This window comes from Bicyclus anynana, chromosome 5 (assembly GCF_947172395.1).
Source record: "Bicyclus anynana chromosome 5, ilBicAnyn1.1, whole genome shotgun sequence".
Lineage (NCBI taxonomy): Eukaryota > Metazoa > Arthropoda > Insecta > Lepidoptera > Nymphalidae > Bicyclus > Bicyclus anynana.
Genome location: NC_069087.1, coordinates 17,637,919 through 17,659,868, shown reverse-complemented (window position 1 = coordinate 17,659,868; position 21,950 = coordinate 17,637,919). Strand labels below are relative to the sequence as shown.

At 34.9% G+C, this 21,950-nt stretch overlaps 3 protein-coding genes and 1 long non-coding RNA gene across 5 annotated transcripts; 2 read left to right on the top strand and 2 right to left on the bottom strand.

The window, feature by feature from the left end:
• Positions 1-110: 110 nt before the first annotated feature.
• Positions 111-3,350, bottom strand: LOC112051391 (RWD domain-containing protein 4). Of its 2 annotated transcripts, none has more exons than XM_024090008.2 (5): positions 3,203-3,350; positions 2,841-2,975; positions 2,604-2,707; positions 1,394-1,574; positions 111-436 (listed from the first exon to the last, which is right to left on the bottom strand). In XM_024090008.2, exons 2-5 carry the CDS (start codon positions 2,946-2,948, stop codon positions 275-277), a joined length of 555 nt encoding a protein of 184 aa, XP_023945776.2. In that variant the 5' UTR covers positions 2,949-2,975; positions 3,203-3,350; the 3' UTR covers positions 111-274. The 2 variants fall into 2 exon arrangements, with proteins under 2 accessions (XP_023945776.2, XP_052737500.1); XM_052881540.1 differs by having other exon boundaries at positions 2,841-2,967.
• Positions 3,351-4,551: 1,201 nt separating this feature from the next.
• On the top strand, positions 4,552-6,609 carry LOC128198109 (uncharacterized). Its single transcript, XR_008250859.1, has 2 exons — positions 4,552-5,222; positions 6,467-6,609. It is a non-coding gene; the product is annotated as an uncharacterized LOC128198109 (long non-coding RNA).
• Positions 6,610-15,688: 9,079 nt separating this feature from the next.
• Positions 15,689-17,698, top strand: LOC112051175 (aurora kinase C-like). Its single transcript, XM_024089705.2, has one exon. It carries the CDS (start codon positions 15,994-15,996, stop codon positions 17,065-17,067), a length of 1,074 nt encoding a protein of 357 aa, XP_023945473.1. The 5' UTR covers positions 15,689-15,993; the 3' UTR covers positions 17,068-17,698.
• LOC112050872 (glutamate receptor ionotropic, kainate glr-3) lies at positions 17,668-21,134 on the bottom strand (the record flags this gene model as incomplete). The annotated part of the gene is made up of 6 exons (XM_052881708.1): positions 17,668-18,573; positions 18,787-18,917; positions 19,262-19,548; positions 19,740-20,121; positions 20,281-20,429; positions 20,895-21,134. Coding segments are annotated over 6 exons (2,067 nt in total), but the record flags the coding sequence as incomplete, so codon positions are not given.
• Positions 21,135-21,950: the final 816 nt, after the last annotated feature.

Here is a 21,950-nt window from a genome sequence, read left to right as displayed (position 1 = left end):
GCGCGGCTGTGAAATCGTACATGCGGGGAAGTGAGGTCCATCAGTCGTTTTTCATTCATCGCTACACGCCCCCCGGCTCGCACGGAACTTTCCAAGCTATAGGCCGGTAGCGGTCAGTTAAAATTTAATAATGATTTGGGACGTGTTTAGAAAACCTTACCCTGCTTTATAGTATGTAAACGCATGTATTGCCAACAATATTGCTCGTGTGCGGCCAGCCTTAAGATGTCTATGATTGATATAAATTGTCTATGGTCTACTGTGCGAGTTCGTGTCACGCGGGCACGTGCGGCGCCTGCGAGAGATGCTTCACAATGTCCACCCAGTCCCAGCCGCGCGGCTTCTCTCCTGCTCGCCCCACCTCCGCGCGGTCCCATGCTCTTCTCTTCTGCGATTTGCTTAACTGCTCCTTCTTCTCTGGTTTCTTCGATTCAGTCTGTAATTGCAAGAAAATGATGTTTTCATACACAGGTAACAGGTACTAAAAAATATCTAAACATAGAAATCATATTTTTAGCAGACTCAGAAGTGAATTACAAAAATAAGAAAACCAATGTCGAACAAAGGTTAAAATAAATAATTCATAAAATTTGTCAGGACAACTTAATTAACAAATCAAACTGTAACCAAAATAAGACCCTAGAATGGCAGAGAGTCAAAAGTCAAAACTTAAGTGAAGACACGCACTTGTGAATGTTGTGTGTAGGGTGAAAGACGTCTTTAATAGTTAACCAACACTCCCCTTTTCTACTCAAGTCACTCTCCCCGCCTATCCCATGTAACCCATAAAGAATTACACAAGAAGAAATGTGGACGGCTCGAACGCCTCGAGCATACTGAAGCCGACTGTATGTCTAGCGCCTTGTATCGCAAGTCGTTCCCGCCATCCGATCGGTACCCCTCTCTAACTCCCCACTCTTTACAAAAAAAGTCGCGCCACCTTACGTCATATCCGTCTCAGACTACTATTTCCTACAATATAGAATCATATACAAATTGTAGTTTTCTCAAAAAATTTAAAATGCATTTTTAATTAATGGCATTAATCAATTTAACGAAATTTTGTAGAACATTGTTTATTTATTTAGGGATAAGTTGAGACACTTTTCAAAAAGTTTGTAATAATTTATGAAGTGGCTCAAGGGCTACAGATCATTTAGCTCTAAATATTATGTATAGTCCTGATTTAAAAAAGCCATGACCTAGCTTTTCGAAAATCTGGACTTGTACCTTTCCTGACAAATAAATATACTTTATCAACAAATTAGAGTGTCTTATAAAATTACAGAGATTGAGGTAATAAAAATGGAGTAAGGAAATACAAAACAAAGATTTGCTGATCTAAGGAACAACTCAACATATTTTCATATAGGCAGTTTTTCAGACAAAATACCTGTTCAGTAACTGCAATCTTCTCAATCCGTGCTACTATCGCCTCCTCGGTTTGCTCGGCCAATATCTCCGACACCTTCTCCTTGAGGCACTCAAACAGTGTGTATGTCATAGCACACCCCACCCACTGGTCGGCCTCTGTATTTAGTATGGACAGGATTTTCTCTTTCACTGACGGCAATCTGGAATAAACAAAATGTAATATTTAGTAGGAGCCGTGATAGCCCATTAGATATGACCTCTGCCTCTGATTTCGGCGGGTGTGGGTTCAGTTTTATGCATTTTAAGAAATTAACTATCATGTGTCTCAAATGGTGAAGGAAAAATTTGTGAGGAAACCTGCATACCAGAGAATTTTCTTAATTCTCCGCGTGTGTGAAGCCTGCCAATCCGCATTGGGTCAGCGTGGTGGATTTTTGGTCTAACCCCTCTCATTTTCAGAAGAGACTCGACCACAGCAGTGAGCCAAATATGGGTTGATAATGATGATGACGCATGTTGCGTGTCAAGCTAAAAGACAAGTGGAGTATAAACAAAGGAATGTGATAACAGCAGTAGCAGATGTCCCGAAAAAGGTAAAAAGGCTGATGTGATGTTCGACTATTGTGGTCAGGTCATCTAAAGAGAAGTGGTTTAATGAGATCATTCATTGATACCCCAGAGATGGGAAAGACAAAGAGGATGCCACGCAAAAGATATTAAAGATGTCCTGCCAAAAGGATAAAGGGAAAAAACAAGAGACAGCTGAATTTGTAGCTCTGGTGCTTACTATTCTTCAACTAAAGTTTGGAATGCTCATTTGGTTTTTATACTAGCCTGATGCCTGTGACTTTGTCAGCGAGAAATTAAGCTTTCAAATATCCTGGGAATCATGAATTGTCTGGGATTAAAAGTAGCCTCTGTGTTAATTAAGGGTATTATCTAACTTTACTTTAAATTCCAACCAAATTGATTCAGTAGTTGCAGCGTTAAAAAGTAACAAACATCCATACAAACTTTTGCATTTATAATATAAGTAAATAAATAAATAAATAAATAAGTAGATAATAGATAATTTAAATAAATACCTTCTATGCAACAGTAAATAGACATTTTCTAGGTAAATTCAAGTCATGATTGATACTCATTGAGCATCATTAAGGAGGGAGTACAACCTTTTCCTTACAATCAAGTCAAATGGTGTTTTTTTAATTGGAGTTTTGAATACTCACAGATTTTGATTATAAAATATTTCTAAATTGAAACCAGGCTTTTCCGTAGGGTAAGTAGGTCCCCATGTTATTTCTAATATAAATGATTTCTCTCCATCAATATACTGAAATTGACAAAAAATATATTTTTAACACAGACACCAAACTACAATGATGATATCAAAAATTTAGTATTTACAGTAATGACACTGTGTATTTGACATACATTTAAAATGGAAAATGTAATGTATGAAGCACCTTATATTGGTATGTGGTTGCATCTACTTGTTTGAAATTGTCATCACCCTCATAAATTGATTTGAGGACTTCTATTTCGTCAGCCTGCTGTTCTGCGTCGTCTGACATTGTTGACTATAACGAGATCCTGAAATACTAAATCTTTCACTGGTAATATATTTAAAGTTTTTGTCATAACCTATAATACTGTTTTACCAAAAACGTAAAATAATTTTACGACAGGGATATGGTGGGATTAAGAAAAATTAATTAAGTGGCTTTAGCTGCGCAGATTTAAATTACCTTTAAATCTATGAATTACGGATGAAATAAAATATCCGAGAAATATTAACTTTCATTTGCCCTCACAGGCCCTCACTTACCTTTTAAATAATATCTATTAAGTACAATTAAATTAAAGAACGAAAATTATTTTAAGATATTAATTGCATTGGCTAATCATTTATAAAAATTATCTACAATAAAATAAGTTTCTACTTTCTTGAGAAACTAATTTTTATTTGACTTTTTATTCATCTCTGATCTAACAGCTGTGGAGTTGTCAATTGTCACAACCATAGACTAACAGTCAAAACATCAAATGTCAATGTCAAATTTAAAGAGTTATGCTCCACACAGTGAGCCTAACAGTCGCGCAAATTACCGCAGTTTTTCCTTTCTACTTGCTTGCGATTGCGTTGCAATCATACAGTCTAGTGGAATGAATTATAGAGCGTTTTGAGTGTTGATGCTTAAAATAAAAAAGGAGAATTAAAAATGTAACTTTTTATTTAATTTCAAACTATTTAACGTGATTAGGCATGCATGCACGCATGCATGCCTAATAATGCAAGCATTATGCAATGCTAAGCATACACGAACAGCTTGAAGCAATCAGGGGTCGACTGCATCGAGCTGCGACTACATGAACTACATACATAAATACACGACACGCTTGAGTAACAGCGAGTGCTACAGTTGGTTGGCAGAACAATGATATTATTTCATAGTGCGGTTAAGAGTTCGTCAGGCTGACTGCTCAAGTTGTCGACTGCTCTCACACTATTAGCCCCGCGTCACGCACGCTTCCTGCCTATTAGTTTATTGAAAAGAATGGACGACAATGTCATGCGTGTCGCGCTGTTATGTGCAATAAAAATATAAGAACATTTAGGAATTATAATTGAAATTGCAAACTACTCGAGTAGTTAACATTGGCAGTTTCAATGCTAACTGTTATAGCTGCTCGTGCATGGCGAGCCTTAGGATCTCCTAGTTGAACCTGAAAATTCTGAACGTCCACAGATTGTATCAAGGTAAGATTTCATTAAACGACACGCCGACTCACCTTATGTGAGAAAATTAATGACGTCACCAGTAACGTTCTCACCCCGACCTAGATGAGTACGACCTTGGACGTCATGACGAATGGCCTAAGAGTATTTTGGACGTACGATTGCCAAGTGGAACGTAACCTATATCAATATCTGTGTTCAGTCAGAACCATAGATTATAGATAACACACGTATGAGTAATCTGTGACTGTGATGTGATGGATGTGATGTCATGAAAATTCGTTATTCGTTGTCGATTTCAAATAATCGACATTCGACATTTTGTATAGTGTTGGGTAGGACATGACTTGAAAAAGAGTTTGTAAGTGTTGCCTCTTTTTTGTACCGGGGCAGTACAATGTCCCACTTCAAATGAGGCGAGGCGTACTGAAGCAGGCCCTCCCAACCGTAGAATAAAAAATGAGAATCCTCCATCCTTTACTAACAAAAGAGAGAGATATCTCCATCCTTCTCCTTGTTATGGGCTGTAGTAGGTGGTGGCCATGCCTATCTCTTTCACCTGTACACTTAAATAAACTTGCACACTGTTACAATTCTAAGTATCGAAGAACTGATGTGATTGGTCAAATTTACACAAAGAAAAATAATAGCTTTTATGAATGAAAGAGAAATGTGTTTATACCACGTGTGTAAGATTGTTTTTAATTTGTTGCCTCGTGCCTGCGCCGCCATTGTAATTTTACTGCGAAAGATTGGTTTTGACTTTTCAATAATTGAAATCATTGAAATTCGCATGAGCGCCGCTGGAATTACTAATAATAAGGATAAATCTTTCTTGTTAATTAATTATCTTCACTATTTAAATAAATTTTGATTTATAAAAAGATATACAATGTAGTTCGATTCGTGCTTGGTTATTGATAAAAGTAATTTTGTTTTAAATGTGTTATTCCCAAGTGTAAAACGCGATCAAATTACGTGCTGTACCTTTTACTGATAGTGATAACACTAGATGGGAGGCATGGTTCATCAATTGTCCAATATTACGGAAATATACTCGTAGGCAGTTAGAAAACGTTAAAATTTGTGAAAACCACTTTCTACCCAGGTATGTAATTATTATAGATTGACAAAGGATTCTATTCCTACTACTGAAATTACACTATCTACTCCTAATCAACCCCTTCAATCTGATCCAAATACTATTTCACCACCATCTGTAATTTTAAAATTTCTAGATTTTTTTCCAATCATTGTAATGAATTCCTGTACAATAGTTGACCATATTCCATCTACTTTTACATTACATACAGACAGACATCTTCAAACCCATTAAATTTCAGAGAGTCAGTCTGACAGTGGTAAAGAACAGTTTTCAATTTTGTCTCCGGTCAATGTTATTGAAAATTCCAATTTACAAACTGATGTTGAGTCTACTTTACAGACTTCAACTGCGAGTCAAGCTGATTCCATACCTGCTAATTGTGAGTCTGCTTTAGAAAACATACCAGTGCACGTTAGGTCATATAACAGACTCAAGTCATGTAGAAAGCTAGATTTTGTTCATAGAGTTCCGGAAGATAAGTTTGAAACTCTTCGTAAGAAAAATTCACGTCAAGCTAATAATAATCATTAAAGAAACAACTAAAAAATAAAACTCAACTTAACAGATTAAAGGCTAAATATCAATCTTTAACTAAATTAAAACTTTTTGTATCAAAGTATCCCCTGTCAAGTCATTTTGAAAAGGTATTAGTAGACTCACAATTAAGATTATCTGGTGTTAAATTCAGAGGTGCTAGATATATCTACCAATGATGAAAAAATTGCACTTTCCTTATCTAAAATTAGTCCAAAATGTTATACTTTCATACAGGTGTTATTCAAGGTTTTGAGGATATAGGAGGTGGTGTCAGAACAAATAATGTTGCTGATTAAGTTTTAGTTTTTATGCTGTGTGGGATATTTTATTCTTGGAAACTACCTTTAGCTTTTTATTTTGTCCGAGATGGAATTAAAACTTTAAATTTAAAATATTCTTAAAGAACTTCTTGATGCCATATTTAAATCAGGATATGGAGTGAGATGTACTGTCTCAAATCAAGGGTCTGCTAATGTTGCAGCAATAAATTCATTAATATCTGAGATTTACTTATTAACCGTAATAATAGTAATGATCCTGATAATGTCTTTTATTATATATATAATAATAATAAAATATATCACATGTATGATGTACCACCGTACGTACAACCGCCAAACCTTAGTGGCCAAGTGCGGATAAGGCCCAGGAAGAAAAGAAAGAAAAAGAAAGTACCACATTTATTAAAATGTTTTCGAAACAATTTTCAGAAAAAAGACCTACTTATTGGTAATCAACGTGCACAGTGGTCCATCATTGAGGAGCTCTATGCTACAGATGGTGAAGCCGGACGTGCAAGAACCACAACCCTGACGGATAAACACATTAGACCAACTTCTTATGACAAGATGAAGGCAAGTTGTTTTAATTCCTTTTTAATACCTTTAAACAAGCATTCCTTGTGTATATACAAGCTGAATCTCTGAAAAAGTTCCAACAATTTAAATGAAATTTAATATGCAGGGGTTTCGGAGGTTTACTGTTAGTAGGTGCGCCAAAAAAAATTTGAACAAAGCTCACAGAGATATTCATATAATGCACAAGTATGAGACAAATATTTTAGCATTCCATGGATTCATGGTGATCCTCTCGCACCTTCTATGGTGTACAGATACAGACTAACTACATAGCCATTTTTAGTCAATTCATTTGTTATACTACAGCCTTTCTTAATGAGTACTGTTTACCAACAAATAAATTAGAAATGAAGGTAGATAACACTTGTCTTTTTATAACTTATTTATTTTAAATTATGTATGGTTTGTTTATAAAATGTTATATAAAATATATTTACCATATCTGATTGTTCTATGGTAATTAATCAAATTTATTTTCATTAATTTAAGAGCAAGTTAATTATAATTATTACTAGCGGACACCCGCAACTTCGTCCGTGTGAAAATCGAAACACACTTTCAACCCTTTCGCCACTTCTATGTATATTTTCATATGTTTTATATCACACCATCAAACTTCACGAAGATTTTGTGTGTAAGTGTGTAAGTATGTTGTTGTATGATGATGAAGATTAAGGACAGTTAATGGAATTCCTCAACAGTTTTAAGTAGCTACTTTGTGATTGGGTTTGATTAATTTGTATTGATAAGGAGTTTTCACCTAGATGGGTTGTGACTGTCATTAGGGGTCTGGTTAGGAATACGAAAGACACTTAACAGAACTCTTCAACGATTTACAGTAGCTACCTTTTGTTAGGAATTTAAGTTGTGTAATCATGTCATCTCTTTTTATTTTTATTTATTTATTTTATAACAATATTTATATTAGATATAATAACATCACCATTAGGTAATGACCAGGATTTCTCTCTGGGGCACGCAGGTCTGAGTCTGACACCACCAAGTGTCTCCTGCTACTAAAATTTCTCTTAACAAGTTCAGTGCCACATCACACGACGTCGCGTGAAACGGCCTTTTACGCTGAGGCCGGTAACGCGACGTCGCGTGTCAAACTTGATATTCGTGTTTCTACACCTACTAAAATTGTCAGTTCACCAGAAAACATGTTGAAGTACGTCATTTTATTTGGACGGTGTTAAGCTGTTATGAAACGGCCTTTTACGCTGAGGCCGGTAACGCGACGTCGCGTGTCAAACTTGATATTCGTGTTTCTACACCTACTAAAATTGTCAGTTCACCAGAAAACATGTTGAAGTACGTCATTTTATTTGGACGGTGTTAAGCTGTTATGAAACGGCCTTTTACGCTGAGGCCGGTAACGCGACGTCGCGTGTCAAACTTGATATTCGTGTTTCTACACCTACTAAAATTGTCAGTTCACCAGAAAACATGTTGAAGTACGTCATTTTATTTGGACGGTGTTAAGCTGTTATGTATCAAGCCACAAAATGTGTGAAATTGAACTTTGAATGCAGTTTAGTTCAAAATTTCATAAAGAACACCACCGTATTATTATAATAATATTGTCATCTATACTTGTTCATATTTTGGTTACATTGGTACATTATTGCAATCTAATCAGATGGTTATATAATTCACAATCAAACTATTGTATTTAGCGTTTATGTGATATACTGCATTGGGTGTAAAGGAAAATAATCTATTGCGCTATTCCTATTTTTGCCTTAATGTACTATCCCTCCTTGATACCTACACATAATTTGTTTTTAAATACAACCGACTTTAAAACTTTAACGTACCCACGCAACTAAAAAGGGAAAAATAACATTATAATAATTTCTACCTATTGATCACTTTGAAGTCGATGTCAAGCCTGTGATCTATTAATTCAAGGCGTATCGTAAAGATTTTTGTCTCAGACATTCTTTTTGTCATTCATGTGGTTTTTTCATAAACGAAAAAAACGAACAAAGTGATTCATAGGTAGAAAATATTATAATGTTATTTTTCAGTTTCGTGGAAACGTTAAAGTTTTGAAGTCGAATCCACTCAGCATTAGAATTAAAATCTACGAGTTATCAATAAATACTCTGTGAATCTTTACTTTCTAAACATACTAATATTATACAGGTAAAGTTTGTGGGATTGTAAGGGTTAATCTCTGGATCTACTTAACCGATATTCAAAATTCTTTTAACACTATAAAGCCTCGTTATTTGTGAGTGGTTAATGCTATAATTTATCTCCGTATTCTCACGGGAACGGGAATTACGCGGGTGAAACCGCGGGGCTAGTCTATACTAATATTGTAAAAAGGTAAAATTTGTGAGGTTTAAGAGGGTAGACTCTGGATCTACTGAACTGAATTTAAATATTCTGTTAATAATAGAAAACTACATTATTTATTAGTATTATAAGCTATATTTTATCCCCATACTCCGAGGAGAAAACCGCAGAGCGTCTGCTAAAAAATGTTTGAGGAATTGTAAGGGGTTATCTCTGGATCTACTAAACCGATTTTGAATATTTTTTTACCAATAAAAAGCTACGTCATTTGCGAGTGTCGTAGGCTATTCTATCCACATATTCTCTCGGAAACGGGAACTACGCGAGTAAAACCGCGGGGCGTCTTTTAAAATATTATAATGAGGTAAAGGTATTGTAGGGGTAATCTCTGGATGTACAGCACCGATTTTGAAAAATTTTTATACCACTAGAAAGCCACGTTATCTGTGAGTGCCTTAAACTATATATTCTCCTCATACTCTTAAGGAAACGGGCATTACATGACTGAAACCGCGGGGCCTCTACTAAAATACTGTAAAAAGGTAAAGTTTTGGGTATTGTAGGGGGTAATCGCTTGATCTACTACACCGATTATGAAAATTATTTTAACATACTAGAAAGCTCCATTATTTGTTAGTTTTACAGGCTTCATATTCCCACGGAAAAGAGAATTACGCGGGTGAACCTGCGAGACGTCGGCTAATGATGAATATATCACCCCTATTTTCTCACCCTTAGGGTAGTAACTTTTTTTTTAAACTAATATGAGACTAATTTTGAAGTCATATCTTATAAAAGAAAAATTATTAAAATCTGACTATAATATAAAAAGTTATTCGTGGGTTTACTTTACAATTAATGGGTAGGTATACATTCAATTAGGGTTAGATTTTTTTTCGTATTTGAAATTTATATGGGACCTAATTCGAAATATATTTTTTTTCATTATATTTCCTTTCTAACAAAACAAAATTATCAAAACGGACTGCTCAGGATTGTGATGTTTGGAAGTCCCTACAAAAGGCCTATGTCCTACAGTGGACGTCCATCGGCTGATATGATGATGATGATGATGATAAATTTGGAAAAAAATCCAACTCTATGGTTAGGAAAACAGGGGATGATTGAGTGTATACCCATTAATTGTAAAGTAAAACTACGCAGAACTTTCTTATAGTGAAGTAGATTTTGATTTTTGATTTGGCTAGGCATTTCACCCAAGCACATAAAACGCGCTGCCTTGGCCCACGCGCCTAATTATACCCCGGCCTTCGGCCGGGGGTTTGTGGTAGGGCCTCCGACCGTGGCCGCCGCATTATACCCAAGCACATAAAAAGCGCAAAATCCAGCCGCGCACCGAATAGCTCAAAGCAAAAGCGGGACCGGAGCGGAAAAATAGCTCACAACGCGTTCTGATCACAATAAAACATCAAATGTCGGTCTGTCTGTCTGTCTGTGTGTATGTTCGTTATAGGAACAAAAACTGCTCAACGGATTTTAACGAAACTTGGTACAATTATTCTTCATACTCCTGGATATAGTATACTTTTCATCACACTACGATCAATAGGAGCAGAGTAGTGAAGGGTAAACGTATGTAGGGAAAACGGGAGATGTTACTCCCTTTTTCGTAAGAAGAGGTTTAAGGGCGGACGAAGTCGCGGCCATCCGCTAGTCTTCTAAAATAGTAGATTGTTATACAAGGGGCTAAAAAGACCCATTATATACGAGGTATTTTTAGGGCCCGAGACGTAAGGCGAGGGCCGCCTAAATAGAAACCGAGTTTATAATGGGTTTAGCCCCATGTGTTACACTCTGCTTTTCACTACGATTGCGAGAAAATAAAATAGTTTAGTACATGTTCAATGATTTATTTTAATTGAAAATTAAATGTACAAAGTCTACAATTTTGGATATTAAGGACAATGCTTTTACCCGGTAACATAATTTCCGACTACTGTGAAGATGAATAATGAGTATGTGAGGTAAACGTGGGAGATAATAGTTTAAAAAACTCCTTTCGTAAGTGAATCCATTCGTTGTTGTTTTCTCCACTTATTAAATTTTTCGTAGGTATTCGTAGGTATCGTAGGAAAGTATTTAAGTAAATGCGTTTCGACTTTGATGGTAACAGATTGAAGATTTCATCCATCTCCAAATTAAGATCACCATTCTCACTAGATGAAAACAACAATAACAATTATTGTTGAAAAATATGTAAGTTACGGTCACAAATTTACAATGAATTTCTGTAAAAAATCAAGTGTGTATTATTCACGCCAATTGTTTTTTAAATTCCCGCTTTTTAATTTTATTTTTTTCACATGAGAAAAAGGCAAAGGTATTACACCGTAAAGGATGTCCCATGTCTTCAAATCTCGCTATATTCGCAACTCAATAAAAATGAAATAAAAAAATAAACGCATTCCACAGACAAGAACGGTGCATTTTATTCCAATTTAAAGTTTTTTATTTATTTTTCAAAACAATCGGGGCCTTACCTATAATGATTCTATTTTCGAATAAAACCTCCTCCGTTTTATAGTAGGCTAGTACTTAGCTAGTACTCGTAACAGACAAGAATTAAAAAAACAAAATTACTTTAGCCCCTAGAGGCTAATATGCTTGTTTAGCCCCGCTGTGGAGTGGTAATATGACAGTGTTTTTGAGCAAGAGTAGTGAAAAATACTTTATTAAAGTTTATTTTTTACTAATAGTAATGTGGCAATACGTTAAAAACACGAATCACGCGTCTTCGCGTGATGAATATATATTTAAAAATGTATAACCTTATGTATTATTTTACCGAAGATTCAATATAAAAGTATTATTAGAACAAAAAAATGCAAATTAACGGCTTTTTAAGCAACTTAAAAAAAAGGAGGAGGTTCTCAATTCGACACTTGTTTTTTCTTAACCAATTTTAAAAATTCTTTTTTTGTTAAAAGATTATAGTTCCAGATTGGTTCCATTAAATTTTTATGACAATCGGTTCAGTAATTTTGTGTTGAAATGAAAATAACGAATTTTCCCGTACTGTGGCGCTTTCGTTCACTATGCTAAGACACACTAAAGACAGAAAAATAAAATCTTTGTAACAAAAAACTTTAACCGACTAAAAATAAAAAGGGAAAAATAACATCGTATGTGCTACCTTCAGAGGGACCAGTGGCAGTTTGATACTGTGACGGTCGCGTTAGCGTAAATGCGAATTTATGAGGAATTGAAACAGCGCCATCTATAGGTACTACTGCACTGTTTCAATTCCATATAAATTAGCATTTACGTTATCATTTTGAAGGCAGTACCAACACAGTAATTCAGTAACGTAAGCCGATTAAATCATATCAATCAAGTTTTAGGATTTCAAAAAAACGGCTTTGATTATTATGTCACTCACTTGCCACCGCCTTCAAAGTAATCTGAAGGTAGCACATACTATGTTATTTTTCGCTTTTAAGTTTTTTTTTGTTATTTTGAAGTCGTTTTGTTAAAAAGATTTTATTAATGTTGGCCATTTAGGTAATTCCAAGATTTTGGCTTGGCAATGAGGCAGAACTTGAACCTAGTACCTCGTGATCCGCACGGGCTAAGCACTGGACCAACGAGACAATAACTATTATGTTATTCATACTATTGTACAGTGTTAAATGTTCAATTTTTAACCAAATTTCATTTTACATTACAGGTCAACCATGCAGAAGTATTGAGCAACACAGTCTACATCTCTCTATCGATGTATTTGAAGACATGCGAACGATTTAGAATGGACCATAATTATAGTGTCCCACCTATTAACATTGATAATGGGTTTTTCACTGCTGAAATAATATTATTCATGAACAATTTGTTTGATAGCCTTAATGGTGGTGGTCATAAAAGTACCAGTTTACGTAATGCTTTATCTTTAGAATCAGATCACTTTCAGTTTTGGAATGAAGCAGTGAAAAAACTACAATCAATGAAATTTGATGCTACAGACTCAAGAAAAATGAGGCCAATTTCATTACGTAACTTTTGTCACGATATAAAAACCGTAAAGATTTTAAAAACATTTCAGGCGTTAACTTCTTGAGTCTTCAGCAATTAAACCAGGATCCCCTGGAATTTTTTTCACAAATCAGAGGTCATGGTGGCTCTAATACACACCAAGATTGTCACAATTTTATTTCGTCATTTAAGACATTGTTAATTAATGATATGACATCTGATAGTTCTATATATGCAAATTGTTCTCGCGATAAAGATAAAATGCTTGGTTCTCTCAGGAGTTTAATTAATAGACCAAAAATAGATATTCAATGTATTGATTACACATCTCAACATCAAAATTTAGATTTCATAGATACTTGTATTCCTTCTGAAAACGTTTTTCAAATTCAAGCTGTGTTTTTGCAGGTGCAATTTGCAGATATTTATTTTCAAAACTAGATAGTGCAGACTGCCAAAGTTGTAAAAATGCACTATTGTCTGATGTAAATGAACCATTTCACTCTTTAATTGAATCCAGAGAATATAATGCAAGTACCAGAATTTTTTATCATCCGTCTCGTAATCTTTTGAGTCTTGTATGACAATGTATTTATTTAATTGAAGAAATATAGCCAAAAATTTGTAACGTTTACATTTACACAGATTTAATTAACGTATTTAAAAGTCGGCTCGATACTTCTTTCTTATCTTGTGACAAGCATAAATTGGATTTTTTTAACGCTTTTTGGTTGTTTGTCATTAGAATGCAAGTCAGACAATGGTGTATTAATTTTAATAGGAAGATGCACAATGTAGATACTAGAAAGAAAGGAAAGGAAATGGAAGATATGCTTAAAAATAAAGTAAGTAAAGGTGCTAGCTATAGATCTACACACCACCAAAGTCAGTAATTTTTTCATACCGTTTATATTCATATTTTCTTAACTTGGAATTTAAATTAAAGATTATTTTTCATGCTATTTATCAGTCTTTCAAATTTCCATTTTGAATTCTTTCAAACTATTACTTTTGTAAGAGTAAGTTATTAGGTATTTGTATTCTATTATTATATTTATTTTTTGATAGACTATTATTATAGATTTTTGTTTGTTAAGAGTTAACTCAAAAACTTACACTACTGATTTTAGAAATCCACTCTTTACTAGAAAGCTACATCTGTAACATATACAGGGTGCTCGGGAGTATTTCCCATAACTTCAAGGTGTCGACGAGTCCACATAAAGGAACCGAACTGCATAACTAATATTTTTTTTAACTAATAAATAAAATCTTTTTATGTCTTCAAACATTAAAATACGTAAAACTTGGCTACGTCATAATTATAAATATGTATTAATGTACGTCATTATATAAATTTATTATTATGTATTAATTTTCGTTAAAGAGTAACCCCAGAGTTATAGGAAATACTGCCAAGCACCCATTATAATCAAAACTACTATTCCGGTAAAACCATGGTCAAGTCTGCTAGTAATATAATTAAGTATAAGTCCTAACAAATCTGTGCCTCCTGTGATATCCTGTCCTTGTTGTACTTTTAATTAGAAATCTTGCCCTTTGTATTACATTCTAATGTATATTGTAAAAAAATTGCTAAATTTGTAAAAAAAATGTTTAATACTGAAACAATGTGGGATTTCACAGTATTGTACGTGCTTTGTGTTTTTATTGTTTTTAAAACTATAATTTTGCAAAACTCACAATCTTTGTTTTGTATGACAATAAATTACATAATTTTAATTAGGTTTTTAGGTAACCTTACTTACACTTACTTATTTTTATTATAATGGTCTCTGATCCGGCATTAGAAATATATACCCTATATTTATTTGTTTATTGAATCCTCATAATGTTATAGAAAAACAATATGTAATTGATTTTCCACCAGCCTAAAATTTGTATGTACACAATATTTGTAATTTTGGGGATTGTGAATGATAATTACAATTGTAAATAATGTTTTTTTTTAAAGAGCAACCACTGAGTTTCTTGCCGGCTCTTCTGCCTTCCGAACCGGTGGTAGAGTCACTACACAATTAACAAAATAAATAGATTTAAATATATTAAAGGCTTTTCTTTTCCTTAAAATCTAACAAGTAAATATAAATTTAGGTGCACTAGTAGTGTAAGAGAAAACCGGAAATTTCTAAAATCGGTACATTAAAAAATCTTCAACAAGTGTGTGTGTTCAGCACTAATTTCTCTAATTACGATTTTTGCACATCCCTAATTTTACTACGATTTATATGCATGTGTTAAATTAGAAAGAGATAGGACTTTCCCCCCACATTTAATTTTTTCCCAAGTGTAAAAGAGAGGTCCGAGAAATTTATGAATGACATTTTTATACACACATACAAAATTTCTAACCAGCACAAAGCTTTGTTCTGAGTCAGAGGTCTGCTTCATTTGTGGTCTGTGTACTGAAGCTTGGCACTACATTTGAATTTTGAAGTAACGAATACAAATGTCATATTTGAACTTTGTTTGAAGCAACGTGTACAAATGTCATGTTTGTACTAGTACAATTATATAGCTTTGTAATCATAGATTTACGATTCGGTACAAGTATTCTATGTTAGTAATATTTTGTCTTACATACTGATATTAAATGACAAACCTATTTTTAACCTATAAAATAGATCGATTCACCTTGGTTATTATATTTCAGTTTTTAAATTATTAAGTAATTTTTATTTTTATAAAATGTCAATTGAACAGATCCAAATTCAAAAAATAATATTTCTAAACGCATCGTATACTATTTCCGTCGCGTTAAGGGATATAGTACAAAATTATATGACAGGACCACAGAATGACGTCCCATTCGACTTTTGTACTAGTGTCTCGCTTTCTCTCGCGTACGAGTAAAGCAACTACCGCGACAGAAAATGTGAAGTAGTACATTTTTAAATGTTGAGCCGCTCTTACATTGTGACGTCATGTACGGGACAAATGTCCTGCCTCTTGTATGTCCTACTCAACACTAATTTTGTATAATTTTGGAATAGAATAAAGTGGATCTTTGTTGGTTCAGATTTCAGAACATAAATCAACTGTTCTTTGCCCGCAAGTTTAAAATGAATATCCCAAAATATGACAAGGAAAACAGACCGAACACTTCGGAAAGATCCGACATGTGCCACTCTAATATAAAAAAAATGCCAGCTGATAGCACGAGTACACATCCTAATAACTTCAAAGTGCCTTTACCGCCACCTCGACCTCTCCAAACGAACAACAAAGTGAACGACAAAGATGAAACTGGTGCTGCTGCTGCAGCACAAGGCGCGGCAACAACAACAGAAAATAAAAAACAAGAATGGGCTCTCTCCGATTTCGACTTGGGACGACCACTCGGAAAAGGTAAATTTGGCAATGTTTATTTGGCGCGTGAAAAAAAATCTCACTATGTTGTTGCATTGAAGGTTCTATTTAAAAGCCAGATACTGGATTCTGATATTGAGCACCAAGTTAGACGCGAAGTCGAAATCCAGTGCAGACTGCGACATCCGAACATATTACGGATGTACGGGTACTTTCACGACGAAAAACGGATTTATTTAATTCTTGAGTACGCAAAGCACGGTGCTCTGTATATGTTGCTAAAGGAACGCGGGCGTTTGGACGAAAAAACTGCAGCTATATACATTCGAGACTTGAGCAAAGCGTTAATATACTGTCACTCGAAGAAAGTTATTCATAGAGACATAAAGCCTGAAAATTTACTCATCGGCCATAACTATGAGCTTAAAATAGCAGATTTCGGTTGGTCTGTACATTCACCGTCTTCAAGACGCATGACATTGTGTGGAACCCTAGATTACTTATCTCCGGAGATGATTGAAGGCAAACCCCATAGCTATGCCATTGATATTTGGAGTCTTGGCGTCCTTTGTTACGAACTGCTAGTAGGACTCCCTCCATTTGAAGCAAAAGATTCACATCAAACTTATAGAAAGATAAAATATGTAATAGTGAAATATCCAGATTATGTTTCTGCTCTGGCGAGGGATTTGATGGGAAAGCTATTAGTCATTGAACCAGAGAACAGATTACCATTAACAAGTGTACTACAACATCCGTGGATTAAACAAAATGCCCCAGAAGGCGTCCCACCACCACTTCTTAACTCTGAGTCAACTGCAAAATGATTTGAATCTAGTATTAAAATTATTGAAATTTATTCCACTTAAATAATAGAAGGACCTGTTATGAAATTTCTCAAAATTATGATTAGGAAAAAATACAGCTATACTTTTTGTGGGTCTATCTTTATTGTCAATCTTAATATGATAATGTAGTTAGGTTAAATAAGTTAAATAAAGAATCAAATGACCTTAAGATATAATGTGTCATTCAAATTTATTGAGGATTCTTAGAAAAAAAATGCTAGGTTGATTGTTTTAGAATTTTATATAACAATTAATTTGTTAATTTTAAACTAGTTCTTTTATAGTGACTTGTAATGCATATCTTAAAATGTTTAAATGTAATTTTAATTGAATACTGAATCCCATTTTCTGAAACACTATTTAATGCTAAAAATAAATAATGGACACATCAGTCACAAACCGCATAACAATGTCTCAGTTTCTTAAAAATATCTTATTTTAAAAATATCTTGACCTATCTCACAGCTTGGAATCTATTTTAGTTAATTAGAAATTGATTAAGTTTTCAGAATTTGGGATTAATTGTGATTCAAATTGACTGAAAATATACTATTTATTCATGATCATGTTAGTTTCGAAATACTTTTCCTTAATAAATAATTTAGTTCTAAATTTTATGCTTTTTATTTTTTTTTATATAATAAATATCCATGGCATATTTATCAAAGTTAGGATCCTTTTTGACTATAAAATGCCAATGAATGAACTCTCCCAGCAAGCATAAGAAACTCAGAGTATAGCCAATCGCTAAAGCTATGAAAGCACAATAAAGCTTTTTCAAATTGATCAAAGCTTTGACTTCTTCCTCAGAGGTGTCCATCGTTATTATTCTATACATGGCATCATTTAACCATTTCTCTACAAGACCAACTTCAACAATTCTCCGTATATAAACATCAGCTAGAGGTTTCAATGGAGAATTTTTATGAAAACCTATAGAGATGGGTATGTTTACGACACAGTCTGTCATGATGTGGAGGTCCCTTTCTGTTTTGGAAACTTCAATGTTATTTGCAGTCGAATTTTCAAACTCCATGCGTGAATTTTTCCGCTTGACGCTTAAATATTTGAGGAAATCGGAGCTATCGTAATATGCGAACACTCCATCAGCGATCCTACTGGCAGCTTCTTCGGGATTGTCGACGTTTACTAATCTATCGCTGATTTTTTGGCCTATTTCATCGAGTGACTCCAGGAAAAATTTCTTAGATTCGCCACCCCAGGCGCCACAAGTGATTTTGCTGTCCACCAATTCTTTTAACGTGTCGATAGTAACTCTAGGCGCCGGGTTTGCAAGTATAGCTGTCATACTCGCTTTGTAAGATACTACAAGCAATATACAGTACAGCCAGTAGCATCCTGTCAGTACTCGAATACACCATCCAGACGGCAGCTTGGGTAAAGAAACTACCAGTAACATTCCATACGTGTAGAGTATACTGTTCGTTATTTCACCGAACAAATACAGGCCAACTGGTTTTGCGCCTGCAAAACAAATATTAGTTTGTTGAACAAAAGTTATTGACCTCAGAAGTCAATGACTCAATAGGTAGGTAGGTAGGTACCTTTTCAAGTTTCAAAGATCAGGTCACAATTCAGGTCTCATAAAACCTAAAACCTACCTTTACCTACCTATTTAATTTTATATTTAAGATTTATGGAGATAAAATTATTAGGTACCAAGATAGGTATACTAACCGGCGGTAGGCTTTTCCGTAATTGGCAAAGTATTGGTGCAATCCAAGAGGTTCACGTAATACACTGCTAGTCCATAAAATATAGAGCCAGTGACCAACAAAACTAATAACACAGCTATCCACATGTAAAGCCTGTAAAAAACCATACATAATGAATAACTCTAACGATATGCTAACGATATTACAAAATTAAAGACCCAATGTGATGTCCAATTTTTCGATAATCTAAGTGCAATAGTGGTACGATCCAAGGCTAGTAGATTTATGACATTCATTAAACAAAATGAAATATTTATTTTATTTATTCCCACTTCACGGTAAATCCTCGTAGAAATTAGTTCTATTTGAAAGCTCACAGGTTATTTTCAAAATATCAGAGAAAGGCTTTTAACGTCGTTGTAATTTGTAATAGCGAAAGTTATGTGGCAGTTAAAGTAGACCTCACAGGTGAAATGGTATTTTCTATTGGAACTTACTTGAAGGGTAAAACAAGCGTTTTCCATGAGTTATCAGTGAGAGCCTCCGGAGTGAGGAAAGTCCAACATTGCGACGTATACGGAATGCTTAGGTCGGTCAGTTCCAAGTGATAGGGCGTGTACTGCAAGTTGCCAAGCGCCAAGTCCGCTTTGCCATTGACCATTTCCCCGAGAAGGCCAGAGAAAGAGCCGTTTGATTGCTTTTGACCCCATTTGTGAGCTTCCGCGTTAAATGATTGATACAATTTGGGTGCAAAATTCATTTTCTGGGCTAACGTATTGAGGATCTAAAAAAGTAGTAATCCAAAATAACCGGTTTCATATTTCAAAATTAGCATAACAATGATTTTATTAGACTTTTCTGACTACACTGTGCTACTGTGCTACAAATATCTCACAGTTAAATTTTCACTCATAACACTCAAATGTTAAACCACCAAGAGATGGTTCTTTTTACATTCACAGTGCAGATACTTACTTCAATTTCAACACCTCCAACCTTAGTAGATTCATTAGACTTCATTACAATAACCGAGGGTACATGATCGTAATAAACTACATTCAACACTTCCTTGTTAAGATTTCTTGTTTTGTCGGCGAATAGATCTCTACCGTAATGAAATTTGCCGTTTCGCCATATATCAACACGGCGGGATATGAAGATACCTTTTATGGGATTAGGGAATGGTACCGTGGACAGATCGAACCACGCTTTGCCTCTGGCGTTACCAACGATAGTTTTGTGGTACTTTAAAAAGACAACGTTGACAATTCTTTTCCAGATATAGTGTAGTCTGCTATGGAAAAGTCTGACATCGTGAAGCATTATGTATTTTGCTCTGGTGTCCAATATGCGATATCTATAACAGAAATTTATTTAGCTTTAAAAACTGACCTGAATCACGCTCAAGTCTGCAGCCTGGGATAGATGCAGCTGAATAAAACTTCTTTGAAACTCACTAGGTTTTGAGGGACTTTCAAAAGAAGGAGACAATTAACAAATTTAAAAAAATGTTTACCTGTCTCCGAACCTTAAAAGTCTGGTTACTTGGAGTCCATTTGCTAATATAATCACGTAGACATTACAACCATCTTTCCTGGATTCTCGCAATGATTCAAGGGTATCGAAGTTTGGTGAGAGCAAGTCCTCAGATTCCTCCACCACTATCTGCATGATAGAAATCAAGTAGAATCCATACGTTTCACTTTCTAATCCGTATACCTAAACTAAACCCTAGATGGTAGGTGTGCCAGTAAGATATATCTGTTAACAAGCCTTATATCTGTGGTCTCTTAAACCTTGCCTTTCTCCGAATCTAGAAAGGCATACACTTTTAAAATCCATTTAGGTAGGCACTCGTAAATCCTTCAACATCTAGCATTTCATTCATTCCTATATAAACCTAGGTATATATAGGAGCACACTTATTTCCTGGATAATATAGATATACCGTCCCAAGTGCAACAATATTTTACTAGGGATACGTTGCATAGTACTCATTTGGTAAAAAGAAACGGCGGAAGATTTAACAGTACCAGTAATAGCAGTGGAAAAGAGACAAATACGTTAATTTTTTCTGTTTTAAAGATTCTCTTAGAATCGAGTTTAACTGTTTTATTTACCTAAACTTACCATGACAAAAGGTACTGTGATCGTTCTTCTAAACAGCGTCCCCTCGAAGACGCTCAAGTAAACCGTGTCGCATACAACAGTCACGCAAGTTACAGCGTCTGTGCGCATTATTCCGTTCAACAAATCTATGAGAGCAAACTCTAACTCCTTCCGCACCTGCAGCTCTTTGACTATGAGTGATCGATCTGCGTTGACATTGCTATTACTGTAAACGATAAAAATCTTTACCAAAGACTTCAATTAACCAATATGTACTTCACACATCAGCCGATGGAAGTCCAGTTGCATGGACTTCTAAACACCACAATTCTGAACCGCCTGCATTCAGCATCTCCCTGCGACTCGCTTGATGTTGTCATTCCACCTGGTGGGAAGTTGAGCAACGTTTTCCGGCTTCTGTGGACGCCGTTCCTTGACACCCCAACGTCCATAGGCTCTTCAAACTATGTATCGCCCTTTGCCACTTCAGCTTCGCGACTCGTTAAGTATATTGTTAACTATGGTTCTTCTGCAGATCTCATTTCTGATTCGTTTATGCAGAGAAACTCCAAGCATAGCTCGTCCCATCGCCCGCTAAGTGACTCTAAACCTACTTAAGAAGCCCAAGGTTAGCCTTCATCTATGCAGTACAGGAATGCGGAGTATTCAAGCAGAGAGGAGTGAGACACATTCGGAAACTTAAATCAATGAATAAGGTTGAGGTATTTTCATAGACTTACATGAGTAAGCATTCTATTGTATTGTTTAGTATAAAAATAATATAGTCCTTGAGTTGGCTCTAGGTGAGGTTAGTTTTATAAAAAAACGAGTCTCTTAAACAAGGACCACCTTGGAAACTTGGACCTTCAAAGTATGGCACAAGTTATCATACAAACTTCTTCCTACTTAAACAAAACTAGTTGAATAAGAAATAAGTACATTATTAATACTTACAAGGTTAAGAAAATAGTTGTAATAACAAAAAACATCTTGTTAATAGTTCCTCCCATATTGTAAATGGAATAAATGTAAGGCAAAAAGCTTTTTACTGACTGAGGGGTAAACCAAATCTACCCA

Coding starts and splice junctions, on each gene's coding strand:
- LOC112051175 (XM_024089705.2), top strand. CDS start 15,994: ATGAATATCCCAAAATATGACAAGGAAAACAGACCGAACACTTCGGAA.
- LOC112051391 (XM_024090008.2), bottom strand. CDS start 2,948: ATGTCAGACGACGCAGAACAGCAGGCTGACGAAATAGAAGTCCTCAAA. Junction 1,575..2,603: donor ATATTTTATAATCAAAATCT/GTGAGTATTCAA, acceptor TGTTTATTCCAG/ATTGCCGTCAGTGAAAGAGA. Junction 437..1,393: donor AGATTGCAGTTACTGAACAG/GTATTTTGTCTG, acceptor TTGCAATTACAG/ACTGAATCGAAGAAACCAGA.